The sequence below is a fragment of the Aulonocara stuartgranti genome (genome assembly GCF_965226115.1).
Source record: "Aulonocara stuartgranti genome assembly, chromosome: 10".
NCBI classification, from domain to species: domain Eukaryota; kingdom Metazoa; phylum Chordata; class Actinopteri; order Cichliformes; family Cichlidae; genus Aulonocara; species Aulonocara stuartgranti.
Genome location: NC_138946.1, coordinates 19878516 through 19906412, shown reverse-complemented (window position 1 = coordinate 19906412; position 27897 = coordinate 19878516). Strand labels below are relative to the sequence as shown.

Here is a 27897-nt window from a genome sequence, read left to right as displayed (position 1 = left end):
GTGGCTCAAACTCTGGTCATTGTGCAACAATGGACGAGTCTCTGCATGCTCAGCAAAAGAAAATCCTTCCAATTTTTTTCTTTGCCCCCAATTCATTTTGATAGATTGCTCCCTCACTTTGCTCATGTTCAATGAATAATAAAAAGATCTGTTAAGCTTCTTTCCTGCAGTGAGGTAGACTGCTGTCCCTTATGCATTTTTCCTCAGACGCAGTTGTAATGCGAGTGATAAATTTAGGACACACACGCAATCATTTCTCACCCGATTTGATTCTCTGTGCAGTCTTCAATGCACAGTAAGCACTGCTATTTGGGCAGTGATGCAGTACTCGTGATTTGACTTGGACTGTCCTAAGGTCAGGTTAATGAACTGTAGAAATAGCAGTTTGTGTTTGATTGTGCCATCAGTCACAAAAAGTATTTTTTTCATTTGCAGCTTGTGTTGGGACTATTATCTGTTGGTCTAATTTAAAAAACACTTGATGACCATTTGATAAATGTTAAGTAATAAGGCATCTGGCAATCACTTTTACATTTTCCCCATTAAGATGGAAACTGGAAAAGTGATGGCGATGCTGCTGTTTGCTAAGGATTGACATATATTTTTCCTTTAAATGATTATAAATGAATATTTAATTAAGAGTAAATGGTGCATTTTCTTTTTTCACAGCTTACAAAAGAAATGCGTGATTATCAACTGCTCCGAATTAGCTGTGCATCTGTGTTTGTGTGTGTGTCATCAGGGCAAAAAGTGTTGCTGGTGACACCTACTGTAGTGGTACGTGGCACAAAATCAGTTTTGAGTACTTTGGCAGGTGCTCATATGTCTGACTGTGGACAGATTTTGCCAACACGATGGCAGCACAACCAGACACAGTCACGAAGGTTTGGATGAGTGTGGCTGACATGAAAGTAAAGGTCATCTTCGAATATGTGGTCTGGTATCCACATATCTGATCCCTTCACAAATGGTACTTGCATAAATAATTGTTTATGTAGTTTAGAGCGAAAGTGTTACCCGCTGAAAAAAGTAACTGGTTAAAGCACTTTTTGCATTGCAAACAAAAGCCCAGCACTTTGCAATTCCTTACATGAGTTATATTGTCCAGTGTGCATGTGTCCTTTTGTATAGTTAACTATATATATCACTGCATAGCAATTTGATGTTAGTATCTTCTCTGCTATGCAAACAACAGCAAGACTGTTAATTCCCTCTAGCTATCAGTTTCATATTAACTAGAAGCTAGCTCTTGCTATCCCATAGCTATAGTCTTAGGGTTGCCAACCGTCCCTTAAAAAACGGAATCGTCCCGTATTTAGAAACAAAAGTACACGTCCCGTATTGAGCTAATAAGGGACGCACTTTATCCCGTAATACAGTGAGAATCAAAAGTAGTCTATAACTTTTAATGGAATTAACACTTTGTTTGAAAACATAATTCCCAGCCCCTCTCCTGCTTTGTGACCAATGCGCTGACAGCACACTTATGACAATTCGAGTATGACAAGTCAGATTATCGCTTATCTCATTGGTCGAGGAAAGGTCGCTTACGGAGAAAATACCGGCCAACAGGGAAACAAACGCCGACACTGCGGTGCAAGTCTCGGACGGCACACTGTGCCTCCATAAAATGAAGGTTATAACAGAAAATCTGTCGCTCTCTCTCTGTGTCTGTCTTTCACTCACACAGACACGCACACCGCCACCATCAACTTTGCTAAATTGCTAATGAAAAACATTAATAAGGCAGCTGTGATTGAGCAACAGTGTAAATCCAACTATTTTCACGGTTGTTATGGTCGTGATAATTTTGTGATGCCACATCGAAAAGGCTCGGATGAGCTTTCCAAAGTTCTACAAGTTGTGCCTCCATCGCTTGTGTCCAGATCACACGCTGCACAGCCGTGCTGCTCCATCTTTTTCACCGACGTTTATGTGTTTGCGCGTGAGCAATGTGAGCGCCTGTGGTGACACCCTCACGAGCGATTGATGATCGGGAGCTGCTCGAGGTGTTAATCGCTTCTCGTTACCCCACGTATACTACACGACGCACGATGAAGGCCAAAATCGGGCCGATCACCAAATCGGTCGCACGACTCAAAAATTGGCTCAAAATGGGCCAAAAATCGCACAGTGTGAGCCCAGCATTAGAGCAGCAATGTTTGTTCGCTCAGAGAAAGAAAAAAAGGCTACAAAAGTACAGGGAGGAATGGGAAAAGGAAAACACCTGGCTGGAAAAGTGCACTATAAAGCGCACTGCACTGTGTGCTGGCGCACTTTTTCCATAGGCATGCTTCTAATGGTGGGCACATGAAGAACACGAGGGGCGTGAAAGCTCGGGGAACCCTTAACCAATTTTTTGTCCACCAGGCCATGGCAGAAGCAGATATGGTATGTAAACACTGGTTTGTTTTTTTAAACCCTCTGGTTAAGGTTAATATGGGCATGTGCAGTGAATATCAGCGCTATGTGGCCAGAAGTGTAATAATATAATTTATTTTGTGTAATAAACAACTGCAAGGATAGATGATTACAACAAATAGATGACTAATACATAAAAGTAATACATATTTTAATAATGATGATGAGTTATGATGCGTAATCATGGGAACAAGCGGGTTTACAAACAGGAGCAGCTGATTAGCTTTAGAAAAGCTGAAATAATACCTCAACTGAAGCCAATTATACTAAATGCACTAAATGTGCACTGTTACAAGAATATTTTTGTTCTATTGCTTTCTATTAATTTATATAATTTTAAGTTAAGCAGGACAGAGTTCTTTTAAAGAAAGATTTACTTATATTCTCAAAAGTTAAGCATGACAGGCTTCTGTTTAAGAAAGAGACCTGTTTTACTGTGTTAATGTTGTCATTGTGAGCTAAAAATAAATGGCTAAATGATCATTTGTTTCACATATGGTCATATCACAAAGAATATGCATCTGCTTAAATCAAATTCAAGTCAAATGGTTAAAAAATAATTTCACACACAAAAAAAGAGCTACCACACTGGGAAGGGTGAAGACAACTGGGTTGCCCAGCCCTGGCCACGAGGTGTCCCTTATTTATTTTTCAGGGAGTTGGCAACCCTAGCTATAGTAACAGCATCAAATTGCTCCTCAAAGGTCTTAGCACACAATTTGGGAAACTTAGCTTTAAGAGGCGTTCTCAAAATGTGAATTGGAGTCCTCCAAACTCACAGACACTTATCTGTTACCAAGGCACAGTTTACATTTCACCGTGATGTTCTTTTCACCCACAAATTCAGAATAATGTGCGTCTTTGATGACATAAAGGTTTTCCTTTCTCCTTTCTTCTCTAGCGTAGCTTTACATGCACAGTAACACAACACTAGGTTTGGAAATCTTCAAATAACACCTGCACAGCAACTGGCCAATGAAGAGAAAGAGAAACTGTGCACATTTGTCGTGATTTTCTTTTTGTTAATATGCCTATGCCTGTGTATGTGCATGCGTGTGTTAAATAGGAAAAATTATTAGAATGGAGAAAAACAGGCTGCTTGAAAAAGTAACAAAAACAGTGAAATGCAAAACCAATTTGCCACATCAGTCGTTACAAGACAAAAAAGTCTGAGCAGTCCAGAATGTTACTTTTTAATGTGTTACTCTAGTTTTCCTTTGCTGGGGCTTTCACATTATTTCACATAAAACGATACTGCGTACTACAAAAGACATCCCACAATGAATATATTGTGAATCTGACATCTCTTTTTGGTTCCTGTAAAAAGAAAAAAAAGGGGGGGGGAAAGAAGTATGTCTGTAATATTCAACTCAACGATACTTGATGACTTGCTCAGAGTTAATTCAACAGGGATCAGACTTCGCTCTCTAAACCCATTTCCCATCTTAAATAAACAGTCACTATGATAAAATCAGCTAAAGAACAGGGCAGGGCAAAAATACAAGTTAAATGTGCAGTATGTATCTCTGCCAAGGCTGCAAAGTCATATAAATCTTTAAATATTGATTCACAGTAACTGCATTGGGCAGGCAAACAACTGTTTATCTTCAGACTCCACTGAAAAACATTTGTGTAAAGTGAAGATACCGACAGTATCTGCCTCTTGGTGGAAAGAAGCACACAGTTAAAAAAACAAAATAACTCCTCCTTCAACACTAAGGATCATGACATTCACGCCGATTCTTTATTTGAAAGGGTATTATTTAACTATTTTGTTTTTCACACACGATTTGCGGTAATTAATAAAATAGGTGAAGTAATGCAGCCGATTTGGTTCAAGAGCCGTTCTCACCAAACTGCACCAAAATACATAACACATTAGAAGCATCTGGTCTGAATACAATGTTAGCAGTGGAGCGAGGATCTTGGAAGTATTGTCTGAAATCTCAGAATAATGACTGATTTTCTTGTTCTTGCCGTTCTGGCAACATTGCATAAATGAAGCATAAGCATTCGCTCATCTTGGTTCCTGCCACCTCCGCTCATTTAGTGGCCACTCACATGAAATATGGTGCTAATTAATGTTAAGTGCTAAGCTTAAATGAAGGAGGATGCAACAAATGGATATTGACACACATCATGTCTAAAATCACTCACTTTTTTGCTAACTATCATACTACATTTGCCCTCTGTGGTTTTATTTTATTGTCATATTCCTCCTTTTTTGTGTGTTAATGGCTCGATGCGGCTTTCTGCTCACGATTCAATGAATCATATTTGATGGGTGTGAAAATTACAGTTGTGCAACACTACAGCTGTCAGCGATGATGCAAAATGTCAGAAAAATCTTTGTTTACTTCTCCTTTGGGAGTAAATTACTATTTGTTTCTTAGACGGTAGTTAATGAGTGAATGATGGATTGATTTCAAAAGCAGCCCAGAGGTTTGAGTGTTAAAACACCAGCATAAGTGACAAAGAGACACGATTCAGTGTTTTTGTCTGTGTTACACAAGTGGATAAACACAGTAATGACAGTAATGCAGCAAGACAAGAGTATTCAAATGTGTGTTTTCTCCCATTTTGTTTTAAGTTGTTTTTGTAACAGTGCCTTTCATTCTAGGTGTTGAACGCAGCTGTACTTGTGTAACGAGAGTGATAATAAACGTCTTTAATCATGTGGCAAGTAAAGAAGGAAACAAACACTTACGCATTCAGTGTCCACTTTGCTCGGTACACCGTGCTAGTACCGAGCTGAGCCCGCCTTTTGTGTTGAGAACTGCCGTAAGTCTTCATGTCTTCCACGTTGACGTGATAGCATCAAACAGCTGCTGCAGATTTGCCAGCTGCACATCAATGATGTGAGTCTACCATTTCACCACATCAAAGGTTCTCTATTGGACTGAGATCTGGTGACTGTGGTGGCCATGCTCAAGAAACCAGTTTGAGATTTTCTGAGCTTTATGGCATGGTGTGCTATCCTGCTGGAAGCAGCCATGAGAAGATGGGCACGCAGTGGTCATAAAGGGATTGACATGGTCAGCAGCAATACTCAAGCAGGCTGTGTTGTTCAAACTCAGCTGGTACTAAGGGGCCACAAAGTGTTCTAAAAACACACACACACCATTACACCATCAGTAGCAGCCTGAACTGTTGATAAAAGGCAAGATGGAGCCATGCTTTCATGTTGCTTATGGCAAATTCTGACCCTGACCCTGAATGTCGCAGCAGAAATCAAGATTCATTTTTCCTGTCTGGTCTTCTGCTGCTACAGCCCATCTGCTTCAAGGTTCGATGCAAGGTGCATTCAGAGATGCTGTTCTGCATACTTTAGTTGGAGCTAGTGGTTATCTGAGTTAGTATTACCTTCCTAACAGCCTCTTGTTGATGATGATGCCATGTAAGCAAGGACACTCCTGAAAAATATTGGCTGAAATAGCACCACGGGTTGAACGTGAAGCATATATTGTGGGCACAAATCTCAATCTCAAGTTTCATTTCATATATTCAGGTTTTTCTTTCACATACTTCAACTTGCATTCTGTGTGCCATCTGTAGCTGTCTTTAGTGTGGCATCATTAGAATTTACTGCCCCTACTGGATGGATAGATATATCAACCACCGGGTATTATTAAGGGGGAACTAATTTCAAATAGTTAATTTGGATAGAATGGCCATTTAAAAGCCCAGAAACAGAGGGGAAAAGTTCACCTCTTGAAATCCTGAAGTCCCACAATGCAAGAATCCATTAATAATTGTCACCTGAAATCTGCTGCCTCAAAATCATTGAATTAATTAATTAAAGAAACAATTAAATTGGTTTTCAGCTTAACTAGCTATGTGCTGCCACATAGCTCATCTCCTACGTGTACTGATGAAAGCATCCACACTCACAACAATGATTTTGCTACTGCAAAATCTCATTTTGGATTTAAGCAGAAGAAAACACACAAAAAAAATTATAAATAACCATTAGATATACATTTGACCTTGACTGAATGCATCAAAAAAATTTTAACTGTTAAATAAAAATGCCTCAGCATTTACCTTTAAAACTATAAGCGCGCTACACAATACCTGCCCGAAATGAAGAAGAACAGATCAGGGCTTTCTGACAGATTTTGTGTCTGTGTCAGAAATAATTGTTATGAAAAATTAATAAAGTCACTGCTGTTCTGTGTGCACAAATGTGTAACCGGTTCCTGTATTTTTAGGTCAGTTCAGTTTTATTTATATGGCACCTATTCACAACAAGGCACTTTATATTAGAGGATAAAAACCCTAAAATATTAGACGGAAAACACTAACAATCAGATGATCCTCTCTCTGAGTATCACTTGGCAACGGCGGGGAGGGAAAACTCCCTTCAAAGAGGAAGTAATTTCCAGGGAAGGTGCAAATCACAAGAACATGGAGGATGGGGTGAACATAATTATTTTTGTGTTTTAAAAAAAATTGATATCTTGTATTGCTTGTAATACACAAATTGCAGTTGTGTTTCATCCATATGAAAAATCACCATTGTGATAATTACTACTGGTGGTTTAGTGCCCCCTCCGACAGTTGCTGTCCGAATAGTGCCATTGTTGACATTTTGATGATATCCTAAAGTGCCTGAATCATCAGGTGGACACTGCACATACCAGAGCTATAGCAACAGCTCATGTTTTCTATAACGAGCAAGACGAGTAGATCAGCACAAAGCAATAGAAGAGAGAGGGCTTCCAGCATGGCCGGCTTTGCTGCTGATGTCTTTTCATGCTCATCATCAAAATAAGGCGATTACGCTGGAAATACACCTCATCCAAGTAAAAATTATATATCCATTTTCGATTTTTCTGTTTTTTCTTTTTTTTACTTTACACTGTGGAATAAAAGGAGGAAATGACTTGAAGCAGTCCCCCTTCACTCATTTTCTCTCATTTTTTTTCCTGGCCCTAATCCAGAGCCCAACATTTTAAAATTTTGGCTATTTAATATATTGTAATTTGTTCACATTGTAAGCATCACTGCCGCTCTTCTTTTCCAGGAGACATGCTGAGGCTAGTAAGCTCAGCTAAACAAGCAAAGGAAATCTATTTTTGCCAGCACCATGTGCAGCCAGCAATATGCAGCCTACTGTCACATGCACTGTCTTTTCAAAGAGACTGCACCCCATCTGCCAAGACACAAGTGAAAGATCGCATTTATTCAAGGTGTGCATTTCGACCAGGAAATTGTGTATTTAAAGTTGTGCTTCCAGTGCCCCCACCCACCGCCTCCATCTTCAAGCATTAGAGCATCGGTGTGAATGAATGCAAATTCTTATATCTGTCGATGGAACTATTGTGCAAAGCAGCGCCCTCATGTTTCTTACTTTTTCCTTCTTCTCCTTGCACCGTCTACGCCAGGCTTATTTTAGGTGTTGTCGCTTTGAGACTAATGAAATCAACCAAACATCACAACTGCAGGCCATGCCTTTCAGGGGTTGCTCGCATTATGAGTAATTAATCTGAAAGTGCTATGATTAATCCTGCTACTTTACCCCCTGGGGCGAGACTGGATGTCTGCGAAAACTCGTCTCTCACAAATCCTCCCGAGAACAAACATGCGCATTTAGGTTTCTTAAGTCTTTAAAACGCTATACACGTCTTCTCGCATCATGTCACTCGCAAGTTTGTGAGAGAGAAAAAGCAGAAAAAAAACCCCTTCTTTACGTGAGCTTTTTCTGCAGTGAGACATCTGTTCACGGTATATGTTCTATAAATTGTTCCCTATGTGCATAAATAATGTGATTATGGAAATGCTCAGTGCTCTCCCAAAGCTCAATAAGTGATAAAAAAGGGCTTTTAAAAGATATGTGGGAAGATTTTAAGGAATGCAAATGAAAGATTGTTTGGTGTGGAATACAGAAATCGCAGATAATGTAGGGCAGTATCTTTGCTTTTGAAATCCAGGAAAAGTTTGTTGGATTTCATCTGACGGTCAAGCTTGGCTTCTAATGCAAAGTTGATGTGCGTCCTTTAAAGTCTGCTGAACTTGTTCAAGTTGGAAAATAACCAAGGGCAACACAAGGTTACAGTCATCCATCCTTCTCCCTTGTGTTGTCCAGATATTGTGACTTCGATGGTGTTAAGCAACCCTCAAGTACGCAAACTAATTAACGTAAGCCCTTCATTGTAGACAGTTCTCAGAGAAATATCATCTGGAAATTAAATACTGGTTTTATTTGAATTGTGTGTCAGAGAGAATTTCTTGCTGAAATTATTTGTTATGACTGCCCGTATTTTTGGCTGTGCAAAACTGAAAATGGCTGAACTGCTTTGACAGTGGAAATAAAATTGACTTTTCAGTTGGCGTCATCGGGGGATTATTCTCTCTGTGCTTGTCAGTGCCTTTCCACAGCAAATAGTTATTACTGTAAAATGTGTCTACATGTTATAGCCGGACAGCGCTCAGCATCGTCACTGTTTGATTAAGCTGGCATGTGCTTCCCAGTATTAAGATTTATGGAGAAATGTATAGAAGAGGATACACATAAGGGAATTAAATCTCCCTCTGACCGAAAAAATAAAAATCCACAGCTTCTTCCAGCTTATTCACGTTCATAATAGCAGCAGATAAATGTCTACATGCTGTTTGGGCACTTGCCATTCCAGAGTGCTGTGCACTCATCCCTCCTGTGTTCTTTTTTGTTCGACCAGCCTCACTCCCCCACATGCCCCACCCCCTCCCCTGCTTGAGTAATGGCCTGCGTCGACTTCTTGTCACCATGAGAGGTGGTGCTGCATGGCTTGCCTCTGTCCTCCTGTTACCATGCGTGTCCTTTCAACCGACTAGGCAATCCCAGCTGATATCTATATCGACCGTGATTTAGCTGATATAGCTGCAGTCTCCCGTTACTTCTCCTGCAATCTCTTCCTCACTGTTTCTCCTATTTGACTCCATCCTCAACCTCCTCCACCCATCCCACCCACCCCTCCTCACTTTGTCTCTCCCTTTCTGATAATGTGTTCCATCCTCTCGAGTGTCAACGTAGTCCAATTCATCAGTTCAAAACGTGAGCAGCTCGGAAACTCGGATCAGTCGTTGCCTAGAATAAGTTCTGCATGGTTAAGCAGCAGAGCTACTGAGCTCTTTTAACATAGGGGTGCCTCGTATACAGGTATGAGGTGAAAACAGCAGGCAGAGGGATTAGAGCGAATTGATTTGGAGTGTAATGTAAAAACAGCAAAGGTTTGGAAGTGCAATCCTGGGAAAAGAGAGGTTTGAGATTGAATTTTGATGCAAGCCATTGATTTGCTTAAAATGGATTACATACCGCCGCCCATAACTTGCTTAGCTTAGGGGTGGCGAGCGATATTGCACTGACAGGTATTTGTGTTTCTGTCGTTCATGCCTGTTGTAGCTCTGGAGTCTTTATGTTAGGAGCACGTCCATACCAATACCCTTGTGTTCATTCTGTAACAGCTCTGACAGCTCACCTAAATCAGGCTCCTCCTCTGCAGTATGATTCCTGCGTGTTACTGCCAGGACCTGCAAGCCAGTGCGCTGTGAATCTGTAGCATGTATTTATTCACACAACCCATTTACTTGCCTCACTATTTCCCTGTGTGTTTGCGCCGTGGCTGCCTGTTTTCTCTTTCGCTGTCTCTTCCTGTGTCTCCCTCCCTTCTGCTATCGTTCTCCCATCCTCGCCACCCCCCCCACTCTCTTCGCTCACAGACTCTCTTTCTCAGACGCACACACACACACACACAACGCGCACACACACACACACACACACACACACACACACACACACACACACACACAGAGGCACATGCTGTGCCTCACTGGATCAGAGCCTCTGACTACAGTATGCCTTCAGAAGAGCTCCTTTATCTTGCATTCATTAGACCACAACTCCAAGGCAAGGTTGCTTTTTGCCGGGGTCCAGACTTGTCCTGGAATTTTACCCATCCGGGATTCATTATTATACGACGGTGCTTTTTAATTAGCATAATTTTTGCTGCGGCAGTCCAAGGCTACATCTCACTCGCTGCCACCCAAGCCATCTGATCTGAGGAGAATCACCTGCTCTCCTTCAGAGGCAGACAGACGCAGCCGTCACGTTAACCAACCGTTCTCCGTCAGAGGCAGTACGGCGGATCTGGACAAGGTAACAGGAGAAGATAAAGGGGGAATAAAGGAGCAGCAGTGAGAGGAATGCAGCAGTAGTCGCTACTGCGTGAGACTAAGCAGGTGGAGCGTGAGGGGAGGATTGTACGTTCAATTGAAACAGAAACACTCAGCTGCATTCTGGTAGATCGCCACGCCAGAGGTTGCCGTTCGCTGGATTTGCTGCGCCTGTGAGAGGCTGAACGAGGAGCCGCTGAGAAATTATTTATTTATTTTCTGGATTTTCTCCTTTACCGCGCTGCTGCTGCCGCTGCTGCAGATACTGCTCCCTGTCTCTCGCTCTCTCTCACTCATCTCTCCCCCCCCCCTCCCAATCTCCGTTCTCTACCCATTCCCTGGCTAAAGGGGAACAAAAGCACTGGTTCCTGCATCACCCTTCATCGCTGCATCTCCACCTATTTTTATCTGCTCGTGATTTTTGCTTAATGAAATGATCCAGTTTCTCGCGGGAGCGTGTTATGTCTTCTACTGCGGTGGAGGGGCACTCTTCTTCTTAGTGGGCAGGCTCAGCTGCCCCCAAGCTCTACCTGTGGGCGATGGAGACTCTTATCAGAATTCCTATCACATCAATCTCTTTCGTGCCACTTCTCATGCCTAAATATCATGGTTGAGCAACATGCCCGTTTGAAATCAAGGCTGGATTCGTTTCCTTTTCTTTATTCGGATGTTTATCTTCTCTGCATTTAGGATGCACCTGGCTCACTTTTGGAAGAATGTGCTTTCAGGATGCTTTTTAGTGAGATTATAAATCTAGCTTTTCCGTGCAGTGGACATGTCGGCATGGCACAATGTTAAGTGAGAATAGACAGGTTAGTTGCTCTACAGTTTCTTCCGCAAATGCAACTGGATTTTGACTGCCTGTTTTTATATCCGGTTTTGATATTTTTCATAACATCCAGAGGATATTTTTGTCCAGAATCTAGAACTCTCGAACCAGTCTAAGGGAGTACAAAAGAAATGGGCCCAGATTGTTAGTGAGATGCCCTGTTGTCTTCAAGTTGGACTGTCAGAGGCCAAAGCTTGGCCAAGTTTTCTGTCCTGGGCCCATGTGGATCTAATATACATGGGTAGACTCTTTGCAGCCACCTCTGTGCTTGGACAGCGGAGCAGCTGGTCACAGTTTAGCCTAGGCATGGGCCTAAGTTATTGTTCGAGACTTGCCTTTTGGTTCACCTTGCTTACTATACTCCCCATCCAGACTGGAACAGCACGCGTGTCCTCAAGTCTCAGTACCACACACCATGTCCACCACTTCCATAATAAACATGGTACTGTTCCCATTGCTATCAACAGGATGCCTTTTCTTACAAGAGGGGGCCATGGTAAGACATTTCCCTTTGAGGTTTACACTTTGCTGCATCACCAAGGCATCACTTTACTTAGATAGAACAGAGTGCCGTGGGATTATTAAGAGCTAGATGTCAGATAAAATCTCTGCTGTCTGACAGAATTGGCAGTATTGTCGTTTTAGAGGTAGAAAGGCTACTGCTGTTCTTGTTCTTTTTATTTTATTATTCTTGGTGGCTTTTTTGTGAGATACAGAGGCACTATAGCTCTTTCAGCAGCTATAGATGAGCTGCAAGCCTCTGTGCGTCATTAACTATCTTTATCTGTCCGTCAGTATCAATAGTGTTTGCCCTCTCCCCGTGCTGCTGTTCAAGATGCGACTGCATCTGTGGATCTGTGTTTGTTTCATTACAAATAGAGATCAACAGCATGATGAATCATCGTTGCAAATCTCCTTATCTTTCTCTGTGATGTTCCTGCTTGTTTTTGAGTGGCACAATGCACTCGTTGTTATGATTTTTCCCTTGTGGCAAAGGTGATTGATGCAGTGTGTTGTAATTAGTGCGATGTCGTGGCACAGAAGCTCTACAGTGATTATACTGTACAAACGGAGTTCGAGTGGGGATTGCTTTAAATTTATGAAAATAATCTTGATTTTGTTTAAAAATTGGTCTTGATCATTTTCTGTTCTGGTTATTTTTCAAGGCTTCGATATAACTCGAGCTTAGTGGATGTGATATAAAGTATTGATCTGTCCTGCATCAAATTGGCTACACTCCTTAAATCGGGTCCTTCAAAGCGCTGACACCAGAGTCATTGCTCCCTTTTATATCTTACTTTGAAATTTCAGTCCTAGGACTTGCTTTTATGTCCTATAAAAAGAGACCCGATGGATTTGCAGTGTCTTTTTCACGGCAGCAGTTTTGTCGCTTGCAAAAGGGCTAAAAATGTGATGAATTACATCTGTGCTATTATAGCCATATCATTCCTGACCAGGCTTTTACAAGGACAGCACAGCCTGTGATCAAACAAGCTTATAAAAAAAAACACTTCTAAGAAGTTGCTGATAAATTTTCAATTACCTCTATTATAGATTTTGTACTGTGGGTTATTATGAAGGATGTGCTTCAGAGCAAGAAATTCAATTTAGTGCAACATAAATGATGCAGGCAGCACTTGTGATTTACAAGCCATGTCTGCAATACCGTAACGCAATATGTAGAATGCATATCTGGATTTTGGGGAGCATTTATTGGTGTCATGTTTACGGTAGTAAGTCGTGGAATAACTATCAGAGAGTCCTAACCCTTTAAAAAGGCATAATAAATATGGCCTTCATTATTGGTCACAAACACCTTTATTGTAACACTTAAACCATAGTTTGTTTTGGGGGGCTTTGTCCTTGCTTTGACATAGCATAAATGCCTGTGTGTATGAGCCTGAGTGTGTGCATGTGCGTGGCCATGTGTGTCAAGGCTGGCCAAAGACTTCTGGATGCCCCTGGGCTATTTTCTATTTATGGGCCACCTAGCCTGCTGCAAAGCCTTACATTTGTCATCCAAAACACATTATTGGATTTATTGTTACATTAAAGTGGGTAATGTTCATAGCATGATCATACACACAGTATTTCTATGACAAGTGCATGAAATACCAAGCAAAATAGGACAGCATTAATCACTGAATTAGGACTAAGGTGTGAGGTTGTAAAGGTTTTTATTCCTTTTGCTTTACGCGATCAACAAATAACTGTTTTCTAGCAGTATCTTAGATGGAGTGGCATTCATATAGTTCATTTCTCATCCTATTTATCAAAGCCACAGATGCTCCTAACCACAAGAATAAAATGTGTTTTTTGAATTGTTTTAACATCATTTTTAGCAAAAATGGCAAACATTCCTGATTCTCAAGTTGGAAAAAAATGAATGATTTTCTCTGTTTCATAAGCTTGATCAGGAAAGCAAAAAAATTGAGAAAATAACTGGCCGATTAAGCCAGTAGTAGTTTGTTCTGCCCTGTACATTTTTTACGTTAAACTCTGCAACGACGCACCTTCAAATCCCTCTACAAAATCAGAAATCCTTCTTCCTCCAAGTACCAGGCACTGCTCATCGCTCAGCTGGTCTTTGATAGTTTTTTTGTTGTTGTCCTTCCCCTTCCCTTCATGTAACATAATAAAAAAGCATTAACACTCAAAATGCATTTACAGCAATATAATAAATTCATAATTCAAAATAGGTTTTTCATTCATTCCTAAGCCTCGAATAAAACCGTGAATAACTCAGTCACACCTACTTTATCAACTGCTCACAAAGACCTGCAGCATGTTTTCAGCATGGTTTGGTTTATGCAATTTAGCAGCGGTATCTGGTTCATTATAAATAAAATGTTTCCACTTGCTAAACAAAATACCCTACATGAGTTCATTAGCTATTGAACAGGTCCTTTTCAAGAATGTTAACACCATGTTAACTGAAGCTTTTCTTATACCAGGGGAAGCCAAATCCCAATTTGAAGCATATTATGTAACTTGCTTGCTTCCATTCTTCCATAGTTCATATTCCATCACTGCAGGGCCATTAAAACTCAAGAGATTTTGCGCATGCTCCTTAAATGCAGCGTTGTTTTAAATCAGGTTCTATGCTGGGATTTGCTGAACTCATCACCGAACCACTAGACCGCAAGAGAGCTAGCCATGACCCCAGTGCCAAAGACCTTGTATGCTCTCAACAAGAATGCAAGAAAGATTGCACCAGCTGACCCCCCTTCATGCTCACAACACACCCGCATGTTCAACACACTCAGTAAAAATATGCTGCACTTAGATCTCCAGGGCCCCCATGTTAGTGCAAGAACTGTCTGGCTGAGGCAAGGCAAAGAGGAGCTAATGCTTGAAGAGAGACGTCTCAAGTGCAGGAAATGGTTTAGTGAGCTTCTTTCAGTGATGATACCTTTGGGCACAATTCAAAATTTAAAGATTGAATAAAACAGAAAGCATGCTGTCCTTAGATCGATGCATTAGTGCACCACAGTGTTTATTTTTTTCTTGCTTTGAGAGCTGCAGAAAGGGAAAACAAAGGGACGCCCGAAGATCCGTTGAAGGGGGCTCAGTTGTCTCCAGGTCGCATATTACATTACCCTCAAGGATCGTAGTGAGGAAGGCTTGAGTACACATGCACAATAATACACTTACAAACACACACGACAAATAAAAACAAATTTAAGCAACAGAGGTTGTCTCGGCCAGCGGATGCATATGTGTTCAGATTTTGCTTGTTAATTTCATATCAAAATCAAAATCATACAGCCATTGCCTCCATTGCCATTCCATTCATTTTGATTGAGCGGGTCATTTTGGGTGGTGGACGCGACAAAGGATGGGGCGTAAAAGCAGAAACAAGAGACCTGCTCTAGATCTGCAGCAAAGCAGAACAGGAGGCTGAAAAAGTGTTTTAAGAGGGAAAAAAATGAGACACAAAAGAAGTGCGAGTGCTGCGTTCTCGAAAAAATAGCCAGTAACCAAACATCATGGCACATATACTGTAGATTGCATTTATGCTGCCTAACTGGTACACATTTTTAGCAATCCATTAAGCAGCCCGGCATTCTGCATTAGTAGGAGATGTAGGCCTATACGGGGGCTGGTAAGAAAAGCAGCATTGTCTTGTAATCCTGCCCATCTGTAACATTACAGTGAGCATTAGCAAGGCTCCTCTTGAGGTGCAGTGAAGTTAATACGTTGGCCATACATTTATGGTAGTCGATAAAAAGAAGAAGGGTCACATTCACAAAGAGTGATGGGTTTTTTTAGTACGTCACAGAGCACATTATAGGTTGGCTTGCTGTACCATTATATTGCATCAGAAACTTCTGCTTGCATGACAAGACAGGACAGTCTTGATATCAAGATTATTGAGAAGTTAGGTCCAAGTTAGGTCTTGGTGCATAATGGATATTTCAGCTTCTAAAAAATTAACCAAAAAAAGAACCAAGAGGAGAAAAAAATATATTAAAAAATATAAAGACTGCAGAGGTGCTCGATGAGAAAGAGTCTAAAACACAAAAATGAATGAATGTAGCTGCAGACTAAAGGTTTCTAGGAAATCCATTTTTTCAAGGTCTTGTAGTGTTTTCAATTCTCAACAAAGTAAAACCCTGTTATAATATGCTTTGCTAAAGGTGCACAATTGTGTCATGCATGTTCCTTTTTTTCCATAGGCCATATAACTGGCAGATTACAGGTGCTTATCAGAGCACTGCAGTGTGCATTTCGGGATCTCAAAATCACATTCGTCATTAAATACAATAATATCTGAGTTGGGATGGTGACACCTGTTCTTACTGTGATCACAGCAAGTAGGATTTTACACTTCAGCTGATGTGCTTTAGCAGCTACTTTGGCAGACATGCAGCAGAGGAGCAACAGCTGTATCGGTTTATAGCCTGGTAGAACAAACTCCTGTTGTTTTGCTTTGGAGGCGCATTATTGATAAATCATTAAAAGCCCGCTCTGTGTTTTGCCAGTTGAATGCTTTTAATCTGAAGCAGCAGTGAGAGGAAATGTTCAGTTTGCATTAGCAGTAGCATGCGTGTGCCACCATTTTAACACAACCCAGCTGAGAGCATAGCATTACACTGTCAAGCACATCATGGACAGTTAAGAATGGGTTCAAAGTTAATGCTTTTTTCATTCGACACATTCTTCTTTGGTGCCAAAACCTGCTATTTGTATTACCCACAATGCAACTTTATGATTCAGTTCGATGTATTAAAGCATAGGCTAGGCCACGGAGGTCTATTAAGCAGACTATATGTCCTCACTACCAGATTTTTATTCATTCCCAAACTTGTAGTCTTCAGTTCTAACCGACATTTATCAGATTTAATGCAGCTCCCTCTGGAGCCACTCAAGCCTTTATGCAACTCCCCAAGACCAGCAAACACACTTTGATGTGTAAAAGTGATGAGGTCTCCCTTTAATATAGCTCTGATGTGGCCTGAAGAGAGAAAAGTGAACTGTAACTATTAGGCTCATCTCAGTGAGATAAAATAATGCTGCTTTACTTGCGTCATCATTCCCTCTGAGTTCTTTGACAATTTGAATCCATGGTGGGAATAGGGCACTCCACCAGTAGCAATCAGAGCTACTTTATACTGCATAAATTAAACTAGAAGCACGCTGAATGGCTTCTTCGTCTTCTCCTGCTTCTTCTTTTTGCTGCTCCCTTTGCTTCCTCCATCTCTTCTTTCCAAACCTTCTCCTTCACTACATCCCTGAGCCGTCTCTTTGGTCTTCTTCTTTCCCTCCTCCCTGGCAGTTCCATCTTCAACATCCTTTGTCTACATTTTCTTCTCTCGCCCTGCTGCCAAACCCCCCTCCTCCTCCTATGTCTTCAGCAAACACTAACACAGTTTCCACCGGCACCCTGCTGGCAACATCAGCAGCGGCGCTTGTTGTTAGCCCAGTCCTCAACTGATCTGGTATGGAAATCTCATTCTTCACGAAGCGTATTTGATTTAGCAAAGGTTTTACACTACATGGCCTTCCTGATGCAACTCTCCCCATTTACTGGAGAGAAGCACTAGGCGTAGACTGGCTCGTGCCCCTCCCCCCATGGCAGAGTTAAGCACACTGAGTAGCTATTGCTAGAAAATAAATACCATAAGCAATGTTAAAAAATGTTTTCGGTTCCAGATGTTTAAAATACACCTGCCTCACGATCAAGCCATCACAGGTAACTTTAATATCGCTTTATTTCAACAATGACAGCTGACGGGGCAAAGTCTGAGAAGGCTGGGGTCCTTATCACTGACATGGTCATAAAAGCTATTGTGGCGCATTGATGGGAGATGTCTTGCACTTGAGTCACTGTCAAAACAGCTTCACCAGGACACACATCACCTGAAATCTGAGCGGGGCAAAACCTTAACACTGGTTTAGAAGACGGGGTTTGTTGGAGGTGCTCTGAGCTGCAGACATTCAATTTAAGAAGTGACAGCGTGGATACATCTTGCTGATAGGAGCAGAAACTGCAATTCAAGCATAATACAGCTGAAGCCTGCGTGCGCCAGCTGAATGTGCATTTATTTAAGATTCATAACGTTTTTCAGTCTGGCTTTTGGTTGATCAGATTTAATTGATTTGATTGATTTGATTTCCGAAGTCTGTGTTTACTGTGCTAAGTATATGATGCCACTTTCTAACGTGAACGCCATATTTTTACTTGGGAGCCATATGTCCTCTCTGTCAGGCTTTAGGCTGCACTATTCATTTTCATCGTTTCAGTGAGCCGTATTTAATAGACCGTGGAAGAAGTGTGCCTCAGATGCCATAAGTCAAATGATAAATTCGAACTTGATATTTCTCCATAACCCTCTATTTCAGCAAACCGCTCACAGATGAAAGATGTATGTGAGTTTATTTTCTTAATTGAACAGCTTTGTTTTCCCAGTAAAGTGCCCTTGTTGCCCTTCACAAACTGTCTGTCTGATGCCTCCACAGCATATTGTACAGTATACTGTACTACACTTGGACATTTTTGCCCTGCTGGAGGCTGGCAGGCCAATTCAGAGCTGTTAATTGACATTATACAGCCTTAGGTGCACTTAGATATGAAAATCCTGATCATAATCACCAGAAATGATTTAAATGGCAATGAGAGGATGAGTAATTTACAGCTTATTCCACTGCTTTGTGTCAGTAATGTTGCTGATATTAGTCGCTTTTTGTATGATTCATTATGACAGCAAATATTCACTCCCTCTGGCCACAGGAATTCTTTACGACAGCAAGCTCAGGGGGCGATTTCAAACCTTTTCACATCTTAACTGATACATGTGATAAAAATTATCGCCAGCATCTCAGCGTATTTTCCAAGTCCTATGAGCATGTTGCCTCGTCTCTCGCGTATTCAGCTGGCTGAGAGCTCAAATGAAAAGAACAGGATGTTTGAGTGGGTAGCATGCATCTTGGCACAAACAAGCAATCCATACTGTTACATTTGTTGTGTAAAGGATCCATTAAGACATGACAATCACTCATGGTTTCTCTATAGAAATTCAGGTGCTCCATTTACGTAATTACTATGCATTTTTTTTTTAAAAGCGAATTATTCATATGATATCATTATATGCTGAGGGGGCTGTGTTAAACTGAGAGACATTTTTAAAGGTGCAGTGTGTAGCATGTCTAACTCTAGATGACGTGACTGTTGCACCAGCGATGCTACTTTGGTTTCTTTGGCCAGCTTTCTTTATTTTCTGACTGGTGATCACGTTCATCGACAGATGTTGCTAAAGCATATAGATCATCATATAGCCAACATGCATGTGATCTGCGAGACAAACTGCATAATTTAGGCTTGCTGCGGGAACCAGATACCAATACCAGTCCCGAGTATTGCTTGATGCTGGCCAGGAGGGAATGTGTTATGCACAGTGTGCGGGCGGGAGGGATAGGCGCTAGGGTATAAACAAACCCTAGCCAGCTGCCTTTCATGTTAATCCTGCTTCCTAGTGGTCGCTTGCCAGGGCCGTTGAGTGCCGTCGCCATCGTTGTGTTTACTGTTTCATTCATTGACTTCCTGCCCTTCAACATGACTGACAAGAGGTCAGAATCATAGATGGTATAAAAGAAAAATACGAGCTCTGGGTAGCACTAAATCTTCTTGCTCTCGTGATGGACTGAGGGCAGACTGGATGCTTCATTGACTCACTATCTCATCTTGGGGTACAAAATGGCGTTACGTAAGGGCATGGGCTGGCAGTTAGTGGTTAGCGTGTAACTTTGGTAGATATCAGTCAATCTGTACATTTGACATGAAGTCATGGCTATTAAATCACTGTACTGATCAATTATTTATTCGGATAATGATTAATTTATTTTCTTAATGTTTGAAGCCGTTTGTAGGTCGTTGTCTTACATCTTTTATCTTTAATATCCCTAATTTGATTTGCACAGTGAATATGCTCCATCGCTTTATTATTATTCCCATATATAATATAGTAGACAGCAGGAACATTGCAGTGCCTGTGTAAAATATAGTTAATTGCCACAGCTGCAAACTAATAATGATGTGATATACAGTGAACACTTTGCAGTTGAGAATCTCCAAGGAGGCCTTGTTATTAAAGCACAGATGCAATGTACAGCCACAAGACAAGAGCAGAGAACTCCCATGAGGTAGTCGGCAGAGAGCGAGCGAGCAGGGAGCTGTTTCAAAGCAACAAATTGTGATGTTTATAGAAATAATTTTGATTTTATGTGTGCTTTCGTTGATGGAGCTCAGCCACAGAAAAGAAGAGATAAGAGGAGACGGAACAGGAAGGCAGAAAGGTGTATTGAAATGCTTTAATGTTATGACTAATTCAGGAGTTACTGCTATCTATAGACAGGTGTTTCTGTGCAGGTGTATTAATATTCTATATTTTTTGATGCACACACAAGGAGTGCTTGCTACCTTTGTTCGCCTTTCTGCTCTGTCTGTTTTCTGTGATCCCAACAGCAAACTAAATGTTTGTGTTTGGAAACCATTTGTAGTGAGACGTTTCCTTGACGGGGGAAATCATTTCTGAGAGTTTTTGATGTTTTTGTTGTTTTTGTTTATCTCATCAGTGTGTACTGCTCACAAAGAAATCCCTTCTTCCAGCAGACTTAATTGAAATTTCATAATTTCCGAAATACACTTCCATAGGTCCATAATTAATAAGCACCCAATATCAAGTGTTGTACTTCAAGACCATTTGGTTAATGAGCTTTAGCTTAGTTATTCGGAAATTTGGTCACGTGTAATTGAGTACAGTAAAGACTGGATTGGATTTTTGTCTGCTGTATTTTTGCCGAGAAGAATCCATTAAAATATACGAAATCACTCCTGATACCAATCTGAACTAATGATAAAATTAATACACGGTTTCATGCGTAGGCGTTAGCTGAATCAAGAGGGTATCTACCGATACTCTTCTTTGTTCCATCCACTGCGGCTTAGCGAGTAAACACTCGCAGTTAAAAGCCCTGTAGCCTTGGAAGATATCCACTTGACTAATTCAGTCTGCTGGAGTCAGTTAGTAGCTGCGTCTGAACTTTCCCTCAGCACATCTGTCAGTGTTGTTCACCGTCACTTGCATTAATATCCATTTAGGTTTTGCTGCACCCAGTATGGAAAGAATGAATAATTACAGTGAACAATACATGGCAGCTCTGCCGTGTACATTAGCCTACATGTGAACATGTCAGTTATATTTTAGCTGAGTATATAATAACAGGCAGATATAATTTTCTAACTTCTCAACACAGTTACAGTGAAAGACTACAGGTTAAATTGCTGTTTTCACATGAGATGACTTATCTGGTAATTAAGCATGACTTTGTCGTATTTGAATAGAATGAAGATGCCATCTATTGCTTTGCTAAAATATGATTTTCTTTCATAAATCTACATTTTTGTTGTTATTTAGCTATAACGAAAGTCCCCCACATTTTTCTGATGACATTTGGTGACATTTGTACTCACCACACTATTAAATGTGATGCAGCGATCGACCAAAGACCGGTATTTAGACTTCTAAAACTGGGAACAAGAAGTGCATGAGGCTTAAGCCTCTTGAGTATACTTTTAAAGAGGTGTCCTGGCTTATACAGCACAGTGAAATTTGAAAAGAGGCCTGATATGAAATGGGGTCTCCGAACATGTGGACTGACCACACCGTGGCTTGGCTGCTCTTTGTTTGCTTTCACAAGAGTAAACAGAGCTAGGAATCATGAAGGCTTGTATGATATAATCAACTGCAGCATTATGGTCCTCCAACAAACACCAGCAGTGTTTGATTTTGGCTGAGTATGTGGTGAAGTGCTAGTTTGGAACTCCTTATAGGCAAGTAGACTATCTGCACAAGTACTGCACTATATGTTGTAGGGCTGATAGAATTTATTACCATATGCCCTCATAATGCTATGTTGTTTTCATAACAAAGGCGTAGCATCCGATGGGGCAGTTGGGACAATACCCCGAGGCCCAGAGGATGTGAGGTGGGGGCTAGTTGGCATAGTTACCAGATAATTAGTCCTGCTAATATTTTAAATTCACAATTTTATCTTTTGGACCGAAGCTCGTTTATGCAGTATACATTTTCTTTATTGATTGAATTTTAGCTCTGCAAATATTTACTCTCCACTGATTAAAACAGAAACCTTTTCTAAATGCATTTTGATGGCACAGAGGCATGCTGGGAAATCTTTGATTATTTTATGTTTGTTTGCTTTTTTCTGGCCTTTCTCTCTGTCATTTGTGGTTGATGCAGGCGAACCTGTTTACATCTCCTGTGATGCTGTTGTAAATTATGTTTAGCAGGACTTTTTTTTTTTAAAGTACGGTTGAAAAGAGGAAGGAGAGAACAGGATGAGTATACCTGCAGGACTCTGGGTTTAAGCAGTGTTGTCAGTGAGCGCAAGGTCCGAAAGATAAAGTTGGGACGGTGAGTAGTTTGCGTTTTTATAGAGCACTGAAACATTGTTCTCATTTATAGGCTGGAAATATACAAATAATACTGTAATATGTGTGCATGATGTATCTAGAAGCTGGACCATAGGAAACGATTGTGAATGAGGAGTCCTATAAATAAGTCCGTGACGATCTGTGGGTAATGGGTTTCTCTCGTTTGTTCCATGCTTACACACATTACAGATGTTTTTATATGATTTTCGCGAGGCTGAATCTGTTTTGGGCTTTTGGAAGATGGTGCAAGTTTATAGCATGAGCTTATTTAAATGTGTCTGTTCCTTTGAATGCTTTTATCCGTGGTTCTGATCAAAAGCTGGAACCATGTTATTGATATTAGTATTACTGCTACTATACCATGTAATATTTTTTTACACAAATATACATTGTGTGTCTGTGTGTGTGAGAGAGAGAGATCCTGCTTTGGTTGCTGGCAGTAGGAACCTAAAAAAAACACCGTATCTGCCCCGGGGCCCATCGCAGAGTTGTTACGGCTGTGATTCGTAACCTATATTTTGTTTAAGACACAATAAGACACGGGCATAGTAAGCAAGATAGTAGTTTGAAAATGAATCTAGAAGCCCATTACACATCACTGTGAAAAATAACAAAGTCCCCTTGCAAAATTCTGCAAAGAAAAGTAATCTAAGAAGAAGAGACGAATCTACAAGGACACACAAACCTTTTCAGTCTTCTCAAAAGTAATTTGGGAAGAGGAGACTAAGAGGCCAGCTGTGAGTAACATTAACTGAAAGGAAGAAGCCAATAAAACCGCTCTTTGATGTGACTAATGTCACTGACTCATATTCGACTGCAAATCCCTGACATTAATTAAGATTACCTCAGTAAGAAATAATTTTGTTTTAAAATAATTGCTGTCAGAGAACCTGCCCTTTTAATTTAAATTCAAAGCCAGCACAGGATGTTTTTCAGCATTTGGATTAGGCGTTTAATGTTAAGAAAGCATCCAACCAGCAGCTTGATCTGTCAATAGGAAACCTGTATGGTGAGTGCCCATTACGCTGAAGAGTGGAGTCTTTGTAGAAGGTTGACATTGAGGCTACAATTTTGTCTCAAGTGTTTCTCTGAGCTTCTATACTTAAATCTTTGAGAGATTCGGGCATTGAAAACCACCAGTCGTGAAACCAGCTCTTAGGTTTCAGTTGCTGAAACGATCCAACACGAGTTTATTTGTACTTTCTTAAGTAATTCTCATTTCTGCTATGGCCACGTATTACAGTGACTGCACTATCACCTGCCTTTGTGTAACTTTGTAACCTGCGGACAGCGCTTGGTTCTCACTTAGATTTTCCACATTTAAACTATGAAAGCTGTGTGGATTATATTAAATGGCTTAAAGTACACAAATGAAAGAATTTAGCAAATTATTGTTGAAATGCCTTTATGCAGTCTGTTAGTTTTTTTTAGAATTTAGGAAAATGTAACAGGTGTCACAAGAGGTGTCATATGTACAGGCTGATCAGCATATGGATTCTGCAATTTAAGCAAGGCAAATGTTGTTTATGTTGTTTATCTCAAGGAGACAAAAATCTTGCTGAGCACAGAGGAAAGACTTCCACAGTAAAGGTTCAAGCAGATATATTTCGTTCTCATGCACCTCTTAGATTCTGCACCAGCTGCTATTTTGTATTAATATCAAGTGTTTGCGATGCATTTTAACTGTGATTATTAAATGGTTGGCTAAATGACAAAAAACAAACTGAACTGTCCAGAATATCATCCTTATCTTTCAAAAACCAAGAAGGTACAGGGACAAAAGATGCTGCTAGTTTCTGGATTTCCATGGTGCAAGAGAAGTTTACATTTGTGAAAGCAAAGCTTTATCAAAATGAGTAGTTCAGGCTATTTAATGGAGATTCATGAGTGGGTTTCTTTAATAAATCTCCCATCTTTGGTTGAAGTTTTTCTCTGCCTATGGCATGATTTTGAAAAATGAAAGGTAGTGTTCGTGCAAGGAAAGAGAGACGTGGAATCTCATCTCTTTATAATAAGGATTGGTACTTCCAGAAAAAAAACCTAAAAACGAACAAATGTTAAATTAGTTAAAAGAACCAAGGCTAAGGGAAGACACCTGATAAAGCAGAACTAATTATGTTAAAAATGCTGCCTGTTTTTAAAAGTGTCTCTGGCTACTGTCTGTCCTCTCATCTTTTCCTTATTGCCTCTGTTCCCAGCTGGCACCACGTATATCTTCGGGAAAGGCGGAGCTCTCATCACATTCACCTGGGCCCCCAATGAGCGCCCGAGCACCCGAGCTGACCGCTTAGCCGTGGGCTTCAGCACTCAGCAGAAGGATGCCATCTTGGTGCGAGTGGAGAGCACCCATGGGCTTGGAGACTATCTTCAGCTGCACATAGTAAGAACGTGAATCTGTGTGGCTTTAAGTCACAAAAAGGGAAGACTGGTATCACACTGCTACGATAGATAAAAAAAAAACACTTAAAGGAGATTAGAATTTAAATATTTCATACATATGACCTGCGGCTCTGAACACTCTGAATACTATGCTCATTCTTTTTCTGGTTTCTAAATATTACAAGTGGAGTTACTTAGACAGAAAATGTAAGAATGATTACCCAGAGAGATTTTAAGATACTTTTCTATTCATTTTATTTCCTTCTCCGAGTGAGTCTGCTCATACCACCTGCATCCTGTATTCATGAGCTTAAAATCATGTTGTGATTATACGAGAGCAGACTTTCTGTGTAGAATAAATTATCCTTAATAGCATTTATGGTCATTCATATTGTGCTATTTAATGTCACACTTTGCAAATATGGTTATAAAGAAGCATTGTGATTGGTTTAGGAGGCGAAAAGGACAACATACTTTGTATGTCATGGAAATCTGGTCTGTGTGAGGTGTGAAGCCTATCAGAACTGTTCAAATTAGTCTACTCTGTCTGCAAACAGAAGAGTGCAACAGCAACTATTTGAATGCCCGAACAACATGTACATACATAGTTAGAAACAAATGAAACCATGAAATGAACGTCACTACACTGAAATGTGAACTTTTTATTCAAAAGTTTTAAAAAAAATGTTGCTGTGGCTTCTTAAGTGTTAACCTTTATTATTCAGGCCAGGTCTGCATGTTGAGGAGGCAGAGAAAGAGCCGTCAGGATAACATCACATGACCTTTCTGCAAAATGATTCACAACATTTGGATATCTGTTGGCACTGCACATATGCACAGAGCTTTTTTGGAGGGTGTAGATTACAGTAACTATGATGTCATCATGTGCTTCAGAGCGGCTGCAGCTACTTCTCAAATGCTCACCAGCTTCCGACAACAAGGCAGCCATGTAACTCAGGGGTTCTTAAAGGGAAACCCTAACAAGAGATTTCAGCTTCCCTCACGAGTTGCCACAGAGCGTGTTATTCTATCGATAAACTGGTAAGCCGTTCCTGATGCTGATTGCAGTACTTTCAACCTTTACGTATGTGAACAGTACGTGGTTGCTGTCGTACTGGCAGCATTTCCATGAGCAGTTAAATAAATATAGACAGCGCAGAAATAGTTACAGCTACAAAAAGGGGAAGAAAAAGACGGCTAAGGTGCCAAAGTTTTATTTTAGTAAACTTGTAAGTCACATATCATCATTTCTCTCCAGATAAGCTGATGAAGGCCCAAAAAAACAGGAAGCAAACTCACATTTGCTGGTGGAGTTCTAATGCTCTAATCTTAATTAAATGAAATGGATATAACTAAACCTCTCGGTCTATTTTTAAATGACGTTTTAACTAGACTTTGTCCTTATTCTAACTTGGCGCAGAAGCATCACAGCTTGTGTGATTCACCGATTAGTGGCATCTGAGTCCAAATATTGGAATAAAATAGGAATTAATAAATCACACAAGTACAAGAAGGAGAAGAGGCGCACGCACGTCAGCAGACTACGAGATATTTTCTGGTGATGAACACGTGTGTGGATATGTGTTTGCGTGCCTGTGTGTGTGTGTGGTCGTTGAAGCCAAGTGGCGCCTCAGCATCTGCCTGCAATGGTGCCTTTTTCTGGAGGGAAATCAGGCTTTTTAGTATGGAGCCACAGGACAGGTGTGCCGTGATGAAAACCAGAAGGGAGATCTGTCAAACGTCTGTGAATGGTGTAATAATTAAAATCACATCTGTTGACAAAACTCGTAACTCGAAGTCGCTATCTTATTAGCAGACACTTTTGTGGTAAACACTAAAAGGAAAAAAAGCCTTTATAAGATTACAAATCTGACCTTTGAAAGCAAAACTTTGGCTCCTCTTATTTTTAATTATTATTTCTCATTTGAATTGGATTCATTCTGATTAGGAAGCTTTGAGGTCAGCTGTCTGGTGTTTGCATGTGTGGATGCACACGCACTTAGTGTCATATCCACTAAAGTAATGAATATGTCCTCAGTGGCTAATCTAATCTGTGGCACGTGTCTGATCAGCTCCCTGAAGACAGCTAGTGTCCGTTCCAGGGGACCAGTTCAGCTCAGAAGCTGCCGTTTTGGGCATGCATAACCACACAGTTACATTACTGTTTTGGGCATTGGCAGAAGCAAAGACGAATGGACCCCATGTGCAGAAAGAACCCAGCCTGAAAACAATCTGATTGAATTGTTTATATTCCAAAAAACAAAAACAAATAAGTCTTCTGATGAAAAAGTTTTTATGACCCTTCTGAAACCAGTTGTGAATTATGTGTGCGCCTCTTTTATTCATATCATTTTTATTCTAAAAGGAATTTGAATTGTAATATCAGTCTCTGTATTAAAGTACCTGCTGTTAAGTGTGGAAAAGTACTTTCTACCTGATTTATTGGACTCATTTGATCTAATATTGAACTTTTTGGTGCAGATACAATGCACAGAAGCAGGTAAAAGACTAGAATAAAAAACATCATGCACAAAATCTGTTGTTGGATGAACACAATTTAACCACGTGATTTAACCAAGTAAAATAACCAATTTTTGAACATGTCAAAGTATAGTATAGTATACTTACATTGACTTGAAGTGATTTATTTATGTAGAGCGAAATTTGGCAACTAACCACTCTGACTAGATTGTATCATGTCATCTCAACAAGAACAAATTAAGCTGCTGAATTTCATGCAGATGCTACTTGATTTAATTGCGTTCACCATAGAAACATGAAATTATTTAGTTCAAATTACAAGTTTGAATCTTGTACATGTAACAACCACCCAATTTCAATTTTTTGAGTGTGCTTGTCAGCATCTCCTCATTTTCCACACCACATTGACTCTGTCTCTTAATCTTAACTCTGAGTGCAGGGCAAGGGGAAAGAAGGGGGGGCATCACATTTGTCCTACCAAACCAAATACATCCATCCATCCATTCGCGTCCGCTTATCCTTTTCAGGGTCGCGGGGGGCGCTGGAGCCTATCCCAGCTGTCATAGGGCGAGAGGCGGGGTACACCGTGGACAGGTCGCTAGTCTGTCGCAGGGCCAACACACAGAGACAGACAACCAGTCGCACCGTGCCACCGTGCTGCCCTAATCTTAACTCTGAG

At 40.6% G+C, this 27897-nt stretch overlaps 1 protein-coding gene across 12 annotated transcripts in view; it reads left to right on the top strand.

Annotated features, from left to right (window-relative positions):
- LOC309716083 (neurexin-2-like) overlaps positions 1 to 27897 on the top strand; it is a 130503-nt gene that overhangs the window by 86815 nt on the left and 15791 nt on the right. For 10 of the 12 annotated variants that reach the window (XM_082549671.1, XM_082549681.1, XM_082549680.1 and 7 more), the window contains one exon: positions 24557 to 24738. In XM_082549671.1, coding sequence (XP_082405797.1) covers positions 24557 to 24738 — 182 coding nt within the window. Of the gene's footprint in view, positions 1 to 10255; positions 11901 to 24556; positions 24739 to 27897 lie in introns of those variants that run through there. The other 2 variants (XM_082549673.1, XM_082549672.1) reach the window with 1 other exon arrangement.